The 15,260-nt window shown below is 41.0% G+C and overlaps 1 protein-coding gene across 1 annotated transcript in view; it reads left to right on the top strand.

The window, feature by feature from the left end:
* Positions 1-11,210, top strand: part of LOC119177890 (MIF4G domain-containing protein) — a 58,038-nt gene extending 46,828 nt beyond the window's left edge. Inside the window, exon 9 of the mRNA XM_075887313.1 lies at positions 9,897-11,210. Coding sequence (XP_075743428.1) covers positions 9,897-10,133 — 237 coding nt within the window. The 3' untranslated portion in view covers positions 10,134-11,210. The remainder of the gene's footprint in view (positions 1-9,896) is intronic.
* Positions 11,211-15,260: the final 4,050 nt, after the last annotated feature.

The raw sequence follows: 15,260 nt of genomic DNA, 5'->3' as shown, positions 1-15,260 counted from the left end.
TATTTAGTGTTAAGAAACTGTGCTATCATTGCGACAGCAATTACACGGACACTCTTGGTGGATTTTTGCCGTCGCCGCCATGTTCTGTAACAAGTCCGAAGAGATTACATGCCCCTGTGCATCGTAAGTTTTACAAAAGCACGCGTGTGCTAGTTATTCTTTATTATTTATTCATGAAATACCTCGCAGCACCTGAGGGCATTATAGCGGAGGGGGGTTACATCAATCAATGACGTACATCATTGTACGCACACAAAATACATCAATAACTGAATACACCTTCGTTCACACATGTAATACAGTTATTTTCACACATGAATACATCTTCATTCAGCTTACAGCATGGGATTATAGCACACAGCATTGAATAAAACACATCTTTATTCGCACTATGTGCTTGTTTTACAGTTAGCTTATTCCCTGTTTAATTGTTCTAGAAAAAATGAATTGGCATACATGTTCGTTTTAGCTTGGTATTCCAGAATCTTGCAACTATGATCAAAAGGTTTTGATATGTAATGAGGTTTGAGTATTTAAATGTCTCTATTAGTTCCAGTTTTATTATTGTGAATCAAATAAAGATATTTCAATCTCTGTTCATGGCGGCGGTCAGAAAGACATTCCCATCCTAGCTCAGACTTCATTGCAGTGCAGCTCTTCCACCTTCCGTATCGTCCCTTGACGAACCTAGCACCACGATTCTGAATTTGTTCAATGAAGGTTACCTCAGGGGGGTCTCACACGATACAATGGTATTCCAAGATAGGTCTAATACAAGTAGTGTATGCCATGCATTTCAAATTCACATGCAAACATTGTAGGTTTCTTTGAATAAAATTAAGGCCTTACCAGCTTTCACTACGAGAGTGCCCACCTGGGGCCTCCATGAACACTCAGATGATAGTAGCACACCTAGATACTTATATGTACAATCTTGTTTCAACTGTACATTGTTGAGATGATACCACGACTGAAATGGTTTCATCTTTTAGTCAATGAAATATGTACACACTTTGTTATATTCAAATTCATTTTCCATTTCATACACCAGCTATGAATCAGTGATAAGTCTTTCTAAAGTTCTGTTACATCACCGGGATCGAAAATTTTCTTCTACACAACACAGTCATCTGCAAACAACCGTATAGAAGATGAAATTCCTGCAGAGATATTGTTGACATAAATTAAAAACAATAGCGGACCCAAAACAAAGCCCTGTGGGACCCCTGAGGTAACATCTGCATACTCGGAGCATTTTCCATAATAGTACGGTTTGTCTTCTTTGAGAAAGATATCATTCGATGCATTTTAACAGTCTTATCAATGTTCAGAGTGGCAAGTTTAAACAGTAGGAGTGAATGTGACACCGCGTCGAAGGCTTTCCGAAAATCCAGGAACACACCGTCAACTTGTCCTACAGTATCTACACCCAATATTACATCTTTATAAAATTCTACCAATTGTGTTGTGCAAGACAGCCCTTTGTGAAATCTGTGCTGCTCGTTGATTAGAACCTTATGCTTGTTCAAATGATTTATTTCTTTGTATAAAATATGTTTGAGTATTTTACACGGAATAGACGTAAGCGAAATTGGTCTATAGTTACCAACAATTTTTTTTAACCACCCTTATGTATCGATACCACGTGCGCAGTTTTCCAGTCTTGTGGTAGGCTACCTGCTGTCTCTAAAGATTTTCCAAAAGTTGCAAAAAAGTACATAGAAATTGGCCTCGCACAACGCTTGAGTACGCACGTAGAAATTCCATCTGAACCTCTATATTTACTCTCATCAATGTCCTGCAACAATTCAATTCCATTAACACTAAGCTTAATAGGAAGCATAAACGGAATGCTCATAATCGTTGGTTGATAATCACAGCTGTGTTTGGGTAAGAATACCAAGTGGAAGAAGTTGTTTAGACATGTAGCTTTATCTCCGTCATCCGTAATTGGCTCGCCATTATAATTCAACTCCTGTATTCCAAAGTACCCTGAACCACACTGTTTTAAGTACTTTCAAAACATTTTAGGATTTGATTTCATTTCGCTGCCCAGCTCAGTGAAGTAATCATCTTTAGCTTTTTCTATCTTTAGCTTATATACGTGGATGATCGACTTTAGTTTTTCTAAGTGAGTTACTGATTTCCTTTTCTTGATAAGTGCAAAGCGCCCTCTACCTTTTGTTGATAAGTTTTAATATGGGTGCTGTTATTCATGGCTGTTTGTGCTTTTTTAGCTGTGAAGAATCAAAATTAGAGATATATGCATTTGTTAACTGAAATAATATAGTCTTCAATTCGTACCACGTATTATGCACATTACCCTTCTAAAGAAGGCACTCGAAAACAGGGAACAAATTACGAAGTTTTACAGAAATAGCATCGTAGTTGCCCTTTTCGTAAAAGTAGATCCTCCTGCTCATAGGTAACTTCCCACACACTTTTCCTTTTTGGATTTGAGCAACAACAGCAAGATGGTTACTAATTCCTGGAATCACAGCAGAGATCAAATGAGGTGGCCCATTTCTTTCGCCTGGAGGGCACATGATAACATCCCCCATGTGTTAGAACTGCCGTCGAATGCTCAAACAGAAAGGAAACTAGATGTCTTGAACAAACAAAAGAACGCGCTGAGGGGGCGAGTAGCAGCGGCGAACTTTGATTTTAAGGGCGCAATTGCTGGCACGCGTGTTATCTCGGCAAGCATCAGTGTGCTTTCAACGCGAAGAGACTGTGAAAAAAGCACTTTTCTCTGGAGCGGCTGTAGTAGCTCACTCTAACGTCTTGGAGTTCCGCGATAGCGGATTCAAAAGAGTAGGATGCCAGCCTTACTTCGTATAACATTACAATTTATTGCTATTGCATTGATGGCATTTTATTCAATACACCGTCATGATGTTGTCTGAGCTAATCAGCTAATAACGATGGCTACGCTGTTGCGAACTTGCAACGCGGTGCAAGATGGAAGCGCGTGACAAGTCGACCTCTAAAGGTCTGCTGTTATCAGTGTGGTCTGAAAGGGTTTCGATAACCGCCTAATCTGACATCTCCTCAGTAGTAAGGACATGGTTGTCTACATTAAAGAACAATCTTAAAAAGGAGCAAAGGTGAACTTCGTCGGTGGCCACACCATGCAACCACGCACGGCATTGAAAACGGAGAGCGAACGACGCGGATACCGTGGAAAACTATTCGGTAAAGCGCCCTCCATAAACAGCGTGGTCCCACATGTGTACGTTACGCTTACCAAAAGCGTGGCACTGCCAATGCAAAAGTAGTTTTCTTTCTTTCTTTTATTTTTGTAAAGGAGGAGGAGGGTAGGCACATCCACACATGCGCCGCGGCAGCGAAAACGGCGGCAACGCCGGCTTGTGAAGGTACAGGCCTGCCTGCCCATCTCGCGCACACCTGTGCGCAATACTGAGTGCTCGCTTTCGCCTGCGAATTGCCGGAGCCATGAGCGCACTGCCGCCACGTCATGCTTCGTCAGCAGCTGTACAAGTGCAGAAGATGCTTGTGCCAAGGTGACAAAATGTTAGATTGTCCGTGGCGAGAACTTGTTTTATCGAAGATGTCTCCTCATCTTACTTTGTTACATAGAGGTTACAAATACATGTGCTTATATGGAGTAGCAAGGGGGAAACGAAAAACTTGTTTATATTTAGGAATTCCCTATATGGAGGTTCGTCCTAAGCAGGTTTAACTGTATCCAAAAATTTCTATTAACGAATGGCATACAGCAAAGCCCTGTTGATTTGGACTGCGCAAGACCAACGAGAATGTCCGAATTAACCAAGGGTGCGAACTATCGTGAGTATAAACAAATTAATTAAAAACTGTCCATCACATCGTCCAACTTTTATTTTAAAAAAGTCTGTGATTGCGGTTTGCTTCACGGAGGCAATGTGCGAAGTAGTCACAATTTTGCGAAGTTCCTGCAGGTGGCTTTGTCCGCACTTACTGTCTGAGGAAACCATATATATGTCCTCTAAAACGACCAACACATACGCAACCTCCGATATTGTGTGGCGTGTATGCTCGTCTGCATCACTTGAATCTTCATCAGCCAATTCCCGTTCGCCATACAAGACTTCGACGATGATATCGATGTTAGTCACTGTGCCGGCCACGGCAACACTGCTGTCAATTGCGACGTAATCTTCGAAGAGCACATCAGCTGGCATGATGCTTACATAGCGGCCGTCTTGTGTTTAGCCTGTTTCTTCGTCGGCCACCACACCTGGGTCAGCAGCGTAATGCACGAAGCCGCTATGCCTAAACCGGTTGGCGACTACTTGAGGTGGTGTGTTGTTCCACACGTATGTGAGCATGTGGATTGCGTTTAGTAGGCTTACTTCATACTGCTTCCCTGTCTCCATGCAGAGAGACATCCGCGCGAGTACCTTCCGTCAATAGCGGCTTTTCACAAATGATTCCTTGACCCATCGGCTGTAGGAAAGCGGTTGTGTTCGGAGGCAGGAATAGCAGTTCAATGTTGTTGAGACCGAACACCTTCATGTGCGCTCTACAATTGTCCAGTACAAAGAACACCTTCCGAGCCTTGGCCGCAAAGCGGAAGTCGAGTTGAAGCAGCCAGGTTTGAAAAAAGTTTGGCAGTCATCCAAGCCTTTCTATTAAACCGGTAGCCAACAGGCAGCAGCTTAATATTATAAAAACATCTCATCTTCGCAGCCTTGCCTATGACCAGCAGCGGCAGCTCCTCTGTGCCGGTTATGTTAGCAGCGAGGAGAATCGTCACACGCTCTTTAGTTACATTTGTGCCGACACACTGGTCCCCCTTAAGAGCGATTGTCTTGTCAGACAGAGCCTTAAAGAATGGTGCTGTCTTATTAGCTTTGAAAATGTTGGACGGTTCGTACATAGAAAGGCGCGTGTATAGTCAAGTTCCTTAGTCCTGCACAACACTTTCGTCAACGGCACCTCTTTCACTACACACGTTGTGGAACACCAGTCCGCGTCGCTTTTTGAAGCGATCGAACCACCCTTTTGACACATTGAAAAATTCAATGTTCACGGTCAGTCCAAACTTCTTTGCTTGTGCGCAGATAAGGGGGCTGCTGAAAGGCAAACGCGCATAGCGCAAAACGGCAATCCAGCGCAACAGCGCTTCTTCTAGCTTGGGGTGTGCTGCCATTCGAAGCCTCTTCCTCTTATCTTTGCCATCATACACTTGCATAATTTGGTCTTTGTTTTCAACGTAACTGCTCAGCCTGCTTTTATTCACGTTAAACTTCTCCATGACTTCTTTTCAAGATGTTCCCACTTGCAATGCCTTCAGTATTTTCACCTTCGCAGCCAAATCTATTGCTTCGTACTTCCCCCTTTTCGCTGCAGGAACTGGTGCGACTAGGGTCGCAGGAGGCGCAGGGGAGCCATCCTGGTGTTGCTTGGGCAGTGGTGATGCATGTGCACACGAAGTAAAGAACGAGCTTGGTGATAAAAAACAGTGAAAGCACAGTGACAAAAATGAAATAAAGAAAGCCCACAAACTTTTCAAAACAAACAAACAATAAGGCTGCAGATGGCACTGATCACGCACAAAGATATATCGTTTAAAAGCAACGACACAGTACAGGTGAACAATCCCACTCAGCCATCACTCACACGTGTTAGATGCACAAGAAAAAAGGAGAGGCAAATCCGTCGGTTGCCTGTTGCTGATGACAGCAGTGATGCACTGCCTTTCATTTTGGTTGTAAACCAGCGCCATTTGGGATTTTTTTTTTTTTGAGGGGGGGGTGCCTCTGAGATGCATAGCTAACTCCTACCCATGAAGGAAGTTACGAATTTCGGAGGCTAAAGTCCGATCACGAAGTTGTTTAGGCGCACTGGCGATTTGGCCGGCAAAATCCACTGTTGCTTCTCGTCCGACTGCGGTCGGGAGTTCGAATGAACCGGAGCATGGCTTAATCTGTCCGAATTAGTTTTCAGTCGTAGAACAATGTACATATTAATTGGAACCAGACGCCGTGGCCAAATTAACCAAAATTCTAAATTAATATGGTCAAATTCAGGAGATTTTACAGTAGCTTCTATTTAATTCTGTGCTTGAATATTTTAAAAATTGTGTAAAATTTGAAGCAAGTGTCCCCCCTCTTCCCTACAGTGAAAGGTAATCTTGCAAGATTCGGAGGAAGGCCCTAGTTTGGCCACATATCAAAATTCAATGTAGGGGAAAGAAGAGCCACTAAATATAGAGATTACACACATATGGTTCTAGTGAATTGCTATATTGAATAGACATGCGTTCATTGTTGATACTTACCCTCATCTGGCGAATCAAACCATTGAATGACTCATTGAAAATGGCAGGAGAACGAGGCCGTTTGCCAAAGTTATTGTTGCATATTTTAAGTACACCAAAAATAGAGAGGCCACTCACTCTGCATTCTATGGTATTCGAAGTACCCAATACTTAATACATTTCAGATTATCAACGCTTATGGAGAGACTCCTAAAAAACATTATATTGCAAAATTGAAGGAGCACATATTTCTTGTTTAAATTATTGAACTACCAAGAAACATGCAGCATAAGCTCTTACAAGACTATTGATGCTGTACTAATACAGATGAAGGTGATTCTTCTAGAAGCTCCAGTGTCATTTTAAAGTGAAGGCATTTTCAATCTGCAACATGCTTGTCATGAGATTCGTGACATTAGTTCATCAGAAACAGTTGAATTTTTATGTCTCAGTTTAATTCAAAATGTAGTGACAAAAGACCATCTCGAATTCTGAAGTAACCGCTGTATTTCATTGTGCCATAGCAAAATATTTCGTAGGGTGTCATTGCTTATATAAGCTTAACTTAGTTTACATAACTGTAATGTTTTTTGTCGGTTAATGTTAATTGTAATGATTTTTGGTAGTGTTTGTTCCAAATAAAATATTTTTCAATTCTACGTTTTAAAAATGGCTGCATTACTATTTGAAAGTTATTCAAATAGTTTCAATTTTAATTCATTTTCAATTATATTTACTATTCGCATTCATTGAGTTAACCACTCTGTTATTCTACATTACAAGTTATGGCCAGCTCAGTTTTTTGAAATCAAAAATATTGAGCATAGTTTCAGAGATCCATTATCGAATTTCTAGACCGCAATGCAAAGTAAACTGAAACTGAACGCACCGGGTGCGCCGAAGGCAGTCCTTGTGCTCCTTATGGCTAACTTCCCTTAGGGTAACAGCAGCGAGACGTGAAGGCAATCTGGCTCTGTTTCGTGTGAACTTGTACTTATGCACTTTGACCATCGCGCAGATGTCATCTACATTCCAGCGCTCATAAAGCTAATTTATCTTCTCGCGTGAGGGGTATACACCACAGCTGGTACCATGCTAGAATACCGGGAACCGGCCATCGCGAGTATGAGATATGAAAAGCCCTAATATTCGAGTGTTGCACCTTTCGGGAATTCAAATTTTGAATAATCAGATAACTGGTGCACATCATGCGCGAAGGACTATTGGTCAGCATGCTCTGCTAGAATGACACAATGTTTTTCTCACGATGCGTCATCATTCCGGTTACACATGAACACCCGGTGCGTTCAGCCTAGGTTTCTCCCTCATCACAGTCTGGAAATTCGACGATGGATCCCTGAAACTACGCGCAATACTTCTGATATTCAGAAACTGGGCTAGCCATAACTGGTGATGTAGGACAAATTAGCCATATAAACAACCACCTTAGTATTGACAGTGATGGAAGTGCTGCTGCAATTGCTCCTAACTGCTCCAAAAGAAAATTGTAGCTCCATGCTGCTCCAAACAGTAATTTTTGTTAGTAATTGCTTCAAACTCACTCAGAAATGGTACTGAAAGAATGAGAACGACAAGCTTTTGCTGTTTAACCAGCTCATAACTCCTAAAGAAACCGAAAAGAATCTGCGTATCATCCCAGTGTGTTACTTGTGTACAGCATTATCGGCTGTCATCTCATTTGTGGGACAAAAATTAACATATTAAGCATATAGCTCATTTGGCTGGTTTTTACTTTTTTTTTTATCGGCTAGACACGCAGGGTGATGTGGTGAAATGTGAAAATGTGAGGATTACTTTTATCTCATACCGATTATTTACTGCTTATTTGGCAACATTTATATGAAACTGTGGTTACATCTAAAATGCGGCGCTCAAATTTTTCGTTTTGATTCGGTATATGCCACAAATGCTAGTACTTTAAATTGTAGCTCATTCCGCAGCATATTTGTGACAACCTGTCATTCATTGCTACAGGAAATTTATATTGATTGTTGTCTACTGAATACATTTCATAAGAGATATTAATATTTGTGAGGTGCTTTGACAATGCTCTGAACTTCAATTAATGTATGGCAAATTTATTATCTGCTCCCTAAAACGAGAATAGTTGCTATATACTAGCATTTTTTTTCTGCTCCAAAAACACCAAAGGCTGCTCCAAAACAGTACTTTTTCTGCTCCAATCTGTTGTCCAAAAGTAAAAAGGGACTTCTATCACTGTATTGATAATAAAAAAGTTATTTGAGATATTTTTCTTTATTATTCATTTTTGAGTGATATAATCAGTGGCAAACTCTTTCTGCCTCAGCCTAGAAATTTTCTTCGAAGACGGCAAAGTGCCCGACTATTGTAGTTTTTGAAGGGAAAATCTGGATTTCTTGAAAGAAACACTGTATATGTTGCTGAAGGTTGGGTTTCTATCACAGAGTGAGAAAAATCGTTTAGTTTTTGACACTCCGCCCCACGGCTCAGTTTGAGCATGAAGAAAAGCGACGACAGCAAAGATGGGGAACAGAATGAGCTCTCATTCTGTTGCCTGTGTTGCCCCTTTTCTTCGTAATGCACCATAATGCACCAATTGGCCCAATCTGGGGTACTAAAAATCTGCATCTGCCTTGTTGCACTCGGCTCCTAAAGACCCCCACATCACAGGCTGCAGTCGGTGCATTTACTGTGGTAGAACGCATTCTTCGTCGTGTTGGGTGGAAAGTCATTATTATCATCAGCCTAACTAAGTCCACAGCAGGGCAATAACCTTTCCCATATTCCGCCAATCAACCCGGTCCTGTGCTTTCTGCTGCCACGTTATAGCTGTGAACTTCTTAATGTTATCTGCCTACTGCCTCCCCTATGCATGTTTGCCTTCTCTTGGAATCCAGTAAGTTACCCTTAATTACCCACAGTGATCCTGCCTACGCACTACATGCCTGGTCCATGTCCATTTGCTCTTCTTGATTTTTTCAACTATTATATCCTTAAGCCCCGTTTCTTACTGGACCCATCCTGCTCTCTTCCTGTCTCTTTAAGGTTACACCTATCAATTTTCTTTCAATCGCTCGCCGCATTGTCCTCAATTTTAATTCTCTTTGTGGGTGGAGAGTGTGAACTCCTAAATTATTTTTCTCATATCATGGTATCAGTATACACCGTTTCACAGACCTGCCGCCATAGTTCTTTCTGGGCTGCTCTAAAGAAGTGTGCCCCCCTCCAAAAAAAAAAAAGCACTGCCCAGGTTGTGACATACGTTTTTGTACTCCTGTGCACATCCCAGCATGGCGGCGTTCTTTTTTTCCTATGAAAGGGTCTATAGCAAAACTAAGTTCTGATTTAACTGACTTAATCAAATCTAGCTGCTTTTGGGGCATGATCATGCATTTTAAAATTAAAAAAAGATGTTTTTTCGGTATTTTTTCCCTACTAACTTTATGTTTATTGCAACTGTAGTGTTTCCACACAATAATGTTAAAAAAAATAAAGCTCTAATGAATTCTCATCTCCATAAAAAGCGATTTGCAGCTCAGTTCTTGCTTCGTCCCGATATTGCCACGTGTGTCTTTGTGCTTGGAACCCTTTCCATGTTTATTTAGTTCATTCCTACTGCCACCCACAGATGGAGTGTCTGAGATTGGGCATGGCAGCCGCTGGCAAAGCCATTCAGCGCATGCACCCACACCTGATGTACAAGCTGATGACTCGCGTGCGCGACGCCTTCCTCGAAGATGGAACGACGGTGCGCGTGCGCGGGATCCTGCTTGAAGTGATCGAGCTGCACGGTTCGGAGTGGCAGCTGACGCCCGCCCAGCAGATGTATTACTATCCCAGCAGGCCTGTCCAGCGTCGTGAATGAACACCCCTGTCGCAGCATTCAGAGATCCCCATTCAAGCTAGTCATTTGTCTGAAAGAATCACCCAGAATGAGCTTCTTGAGTTGACTGCAGACATTTAATTTTACACACATTTTTTTCTTTGTGACAGAGATTAGTTTAGAGTCACAGCTTTGGGAACTGGAAATACAATATTCTGTCTAAATAGTTCATTTTACATCGTATTTCATCAAAAATGTGCTGCTGCAGCTGGTTACCTAGGCCGTCTCTCGTTGCAGCGTGATGCAGAAGTAGTATTACTTCTAGTCACAGAGGAACTGCTAAAAAGGAGCGATACAGTTAACTGTGTCATTGAAAGGGACTTATTAGTGTGAATTGCAGAACTTATACACCAAACAGTACAACACATACCTTATTATAGTTATCTAGTGTTTATTGCGTATCAGCTTGGAACTCGCTGGTTTGTAGATAACGTGTCTTTACACAATAATTAGTATGATCGAGTGCCCAAGCATACATAATATTGAACTGCTCATAGCTGAATCGCTTACGTGCACACAATATTGTACTGAAACGAAATGTCAGTCATCCAAAGCAATCAGAAACAGACATTTTCTCTGTACGTGAAATGTTTCATCGTAGTATGTGCAGGAATTTTCCGAAGACTGTGGCTAAAACCGTTTCAACAATTTCACTTTCATTGACAACAGCTGCTATATCAGCGGGCCAAAAATGTGGAATTATTTGTTTGTTGTGTTTGTTGCGTTGTCAAGTTTTCACAGCAGAAGGTATCCCGGTCTATGTTATGCACCGAGTTCTGGTGACACCACCTTATTTGCCTCAAAATTTGAGCAAAGCTCCACATTTTGTCATTTTCAGTTATAATTGACAAGCTAGTTTTATTTCTTTTTTGATTGTATAAAGCTATCTTTTCTTATTGAATTATCTAGGTTTTATGAAATTTACATTTGACTACTCGTGAAAATGGCAACATCATTTACAAGTGTGAAGGATGGCACGCACGGGTGTAGTCTTTAAAGCGATGTAAGCCTTTGGTCTGCAATTATATTTACTGCTGAATAAAGTTCCTTTGATGCAGATTTTGTGGTGTGCTTAATTTTTGTGTTTTTTATCTTTTTGTATGTGTCACAAGCAATGTCTGTGCATGAATGTACATAAATTAATGCTTTTTATATGCTGTCAAATTTCCACATAGTGATCATGCTCATAATTATTATAATGGTATATAAAAAATACATATATAATATTGTTTACTGTTAAAGTGGCTTAATTGCATTACTGTAATAGCTCTTCTTTTGGGAACGTTTCCCCTAGATACAGTGATATTCTCTTTTCGTGAAATCAGTTTCATGCATTTCTTTTTCGTAGTGGCAGATTCACTTGAATAGTGCGTGGCTGTTATTTCTTTTTGGCATCGTAAAAGTAGCGCTATGCCTCATCACTTCTGACAACCCTGGAAAGAAAGATTCACTCGCTCTGGAGCGATTCTTTCAAGACGGAGCATGCTTTTAACTCGGCGATATTTTTGTTCGTTCCTTGCAATTAAGGGCAAATAATTCTCTTTTCATCCTCAGATCTTCTATGAAAATTCACTGAACTGAGCTACGAGATATACCACGTAATTTTGAAGCTCTTCAGTGGTCTATCCACTGCTCTCAAGCTGATGTGCGCAAAATTTTCCCAACATTTTTGTTCATTCGTTAAATTGACGGGCACCCAAAACTAGACTTGCTATGTGTGGACATTTCTTGCTTTTTCTATAACGAGAAAAGTGCACATACCCGGGAGTTTTTCCCATAGCAACATCCTCGTGAGCGGTGCTTGACATTTGAGCACTTTGTGAGGCAACTGTTCAGAGCAAGAAACACAGTAAGGGCCACGAGTTTTTCGCTTCAGTCGGCCGTGACAGAAATGTGGTGCATGTGAAACTGATTTCCCCAAAGAAACACTGTGCCCAGAGAAAACCTCCCCGGTAGGAGCCTCTGGATGCTGTCAACTCGACGAGAGTTGTGCAGCGCTCACCCAACTAGAAAAATATGCGCTATGACGGCACTACCCAGCACACTGCTATTTCAGTTAATTTTTGGTGACCCCTCATGCATAACGGGAAACGCAACATAGCTGGCGTGATGCATCGAACAGCATGCATAGTTCATAATAAAAGAAAGGCAACAAAAAGAAACAAGTTGGAAAATGAATGCATCGTGAATCAATAAAAAGGACTGCCAGCCTGTGTGAGAACAGAATGACAAATAACAAAGATCACTGGCGGCGCTGCAGGAAACCTTCCTGTGGATCCTAAAAAGCAGATGCCATTTTCCATGGGTCATAGGGCATAGCAGCTGTGTCGATATGAAGCATACTAATCTGTCTTCACCGTTCAGGTAAGCAAACGTTACGATACATGTATCCGCTCAAAGAACCCTTGCTTGATCCTGCTGCCGTGCCCATGGCTATTGTGTGAAATAATCTGTGAAAAGTCGTCTTTCCTGTCAAGGTTGTTATTGCATTCTAGGGATGTAGAAACTAACCCGAGACCTGACTTATCCCAGCTTTCGAAGCAAATCCAGCAGCTCGGTGAAGACATTAAAGAAATAAAAAAATCCCCGACTCGCTTTCATTGAAGATAAACTAGATCAAGTGACAGTTCTTGAAGGAAAAATTGCCTGTTGTACGAACCTTTTCAGTAGACTGCAAGAATCTATTACAGCTATGGAACGCAAGTTAGACGAGTTAGACAGCCTTTCTAGATGGTCAAACTTAATTGTCTACGGATTCCCAGAGGACGGCGAAGGCAATCAAAAAGATTTTGATGCTGAAATCAACAAAAAAATCCTTTAAAACGGTCCTAAACTGGAGCCGGTGGCCATAGAATGAATTCATAGATTAGGTAAAACAGCCACAAACAAGATGCGACCTGTGATATTGAAACTCCTAGATTTCCGTGACAAAAATAAAATTCTGCAAAATTGCTCCAAACTTAAGGAATCGTCGTTTGCGATTGGACAGGACTTTTTACCTCGGGTTCGCGAAATCGGGCGACATATATGGAATGCAGCTAAAATAAAAAGAGCAACTGGCGATAAGGTTTCTCTGGTATTTGACAAACTAAAAATCAACAATGATTTATTTAGCTGGGATGAGGATTCGAATTGCATTCAACCGGCTTTCTGCAGTTCCCATAAAAAAAAAAACGCCGAAGCAGAAATGTGGACCATGCATCCTCGTAACAACACCCCCAGGCAAGAAATAAAGTTTGCTAATATACATGCGCGCAGCATCCAACAAAAACTAAACTGGTTGGAATCCTTTTTACTTAGTTTTAAACCAGACTTTGTCGCCTTAACAGAAACATGGCTAACGAGTGATCTTAAAGACTTCGAGATAACGCCGCCAAACTGCGCACTTTTACGCAAAGATGGAAATACACATGGCAGAGGCGTAGCTATCCTAATAAACAAAGATATCCCTTTCACGCCCCTTCCGGATGTTGAAGGGGTTGAAGCTATCTTTTGCAAAATACACTTTGTATCCTGCCATGTCGTTGTCGGCTGCGTGTATTGAAGTCTTTCATCAAGCAGTGAAGTTTTAACATCATTATGCACCTACCTTTGCCGCTTTGCTATTGGAACCAGACTAATCTTGGTAGGCAATTATCTACCAGATATCAACTGGCACACATTGCAACATCACTGCACCTCGTCTGATATAACTTTTGACATCATGTTGGCCCTCAATACGCATCAAATCGTGAAACAAGCTACTCGTGTACAAGCAATTCTGTAAACATACTTGACCTAGTTTTCTTGACGTATCATGTTCCTCCAGATATAGTCCATGTCGAACTACTAGATGGTATATCATATTGCCATATATAGCGACGTGACAAAATTACCATGTAGTGGCTTGTTCGATCCCAGTTCATGGACCTGTAACACCTTCCAAGTCGCTTGTCACTTATCTTGATTTCAAAAATGCCGATGATTCCATTGATTTATATGTGGGGTTTAATGTCCCAAAACCACCATATGATTATGAGAGACGCCGTAGTGGAGGGCTCCAGAAAATTTGACCACCTGGGGTTCTTTAACGTGCACCCAAATCTGAGCATACGGGCCTACAACATTTCCGCCTCCATCGGAAATGCAGCTGCCGAGTACCTTAGCCACTAGACCACAGCGGAGGGGCACCGATGATTCTAGAATAGTCACTTATATTTCCTGCGAATATTATTCTTTTGAAGAGATAGCTAATAATCCTGGATTAGACATAAAATTACTATGACAGAGATTCAAAACTATTGTATTCTTTTTTATAAATAATTTCATACCTAGTAAAATAAAAAGAAACAAAAAAGCACAACCCTTGAATAAACCATGAAACTATACACGCCAAATGCAAAGCAAAACGACTCAGAAAAATGTTAAAAAAGAAACCAAACCATGAAACTCGCTTATCGCTCACTTCAGCTATCACTTTTGTGAAATCGAAAATAAAGGCCGGAAAATCGTTTTATCTCTCTAATACCCTAACGAACTTTCTAAAAATTCACCCTAAATGTTTTGGAATTATCTTAGCCCTAAAAGCCAAGAAGAGGATTCCATGTCTCAATAAGGAATTAAAGAAAAAGCCAACTTAATGAACAACTACTTTAAGTCAATTTTCACTGATGACGATGGGATCCCTCGCCATATTTACTCCCACAATTCGGATAGAATAGATGACATTTCCTTAAACAAAACAGGAATCCTTAATTCATTGTTGAAATTGGACTGTAAAAAGAAAGCCAGACCTGATGACATACCTAATGAATTTTAAGACGGTATGCTGAATGGATGGCAAAATATTTATTCCTAATATTTGGGAAATCATTAACAACTTGTGCTCTTCCAAGCAAATGGAAAACTGCTAAAGTAATGCCTGTTTTCAAAGGAGGTAACAAAATTGATGCTTCCAACTTGCGTCCTGTTTCGCTGACCAGCACAACATGCAAGTTGCTTGGACACATCACCCTTAAACACATTACTACTTATGTCGAAGAAAAACACTTTATCACCATTCCAACATAGTTTTAGCGAAGACCTTTCTACAGTAACTCAGTTAACTGAATTAGTACACGAAATAGCACA

Source organism: Rhipicephalus microplus, chromosome 1, assembly GCF_043290135.1.
Source record: "Rhipicephalus microplus isolate Deutch F79 chromosome 1, USDA_Rmic, whole genome shotgun sequence".
Taxonomy (NCBI): domain Eukaryota; kingdom Metazoa; phylum Arthropoda; class Arachnida; order Ixodida; family Ixodidae; genus Rhipicephalus; species Rhipicephalus microplus.
This window is presented reverse-complemented; position numbering and strand designations above follow the sequence as displayed.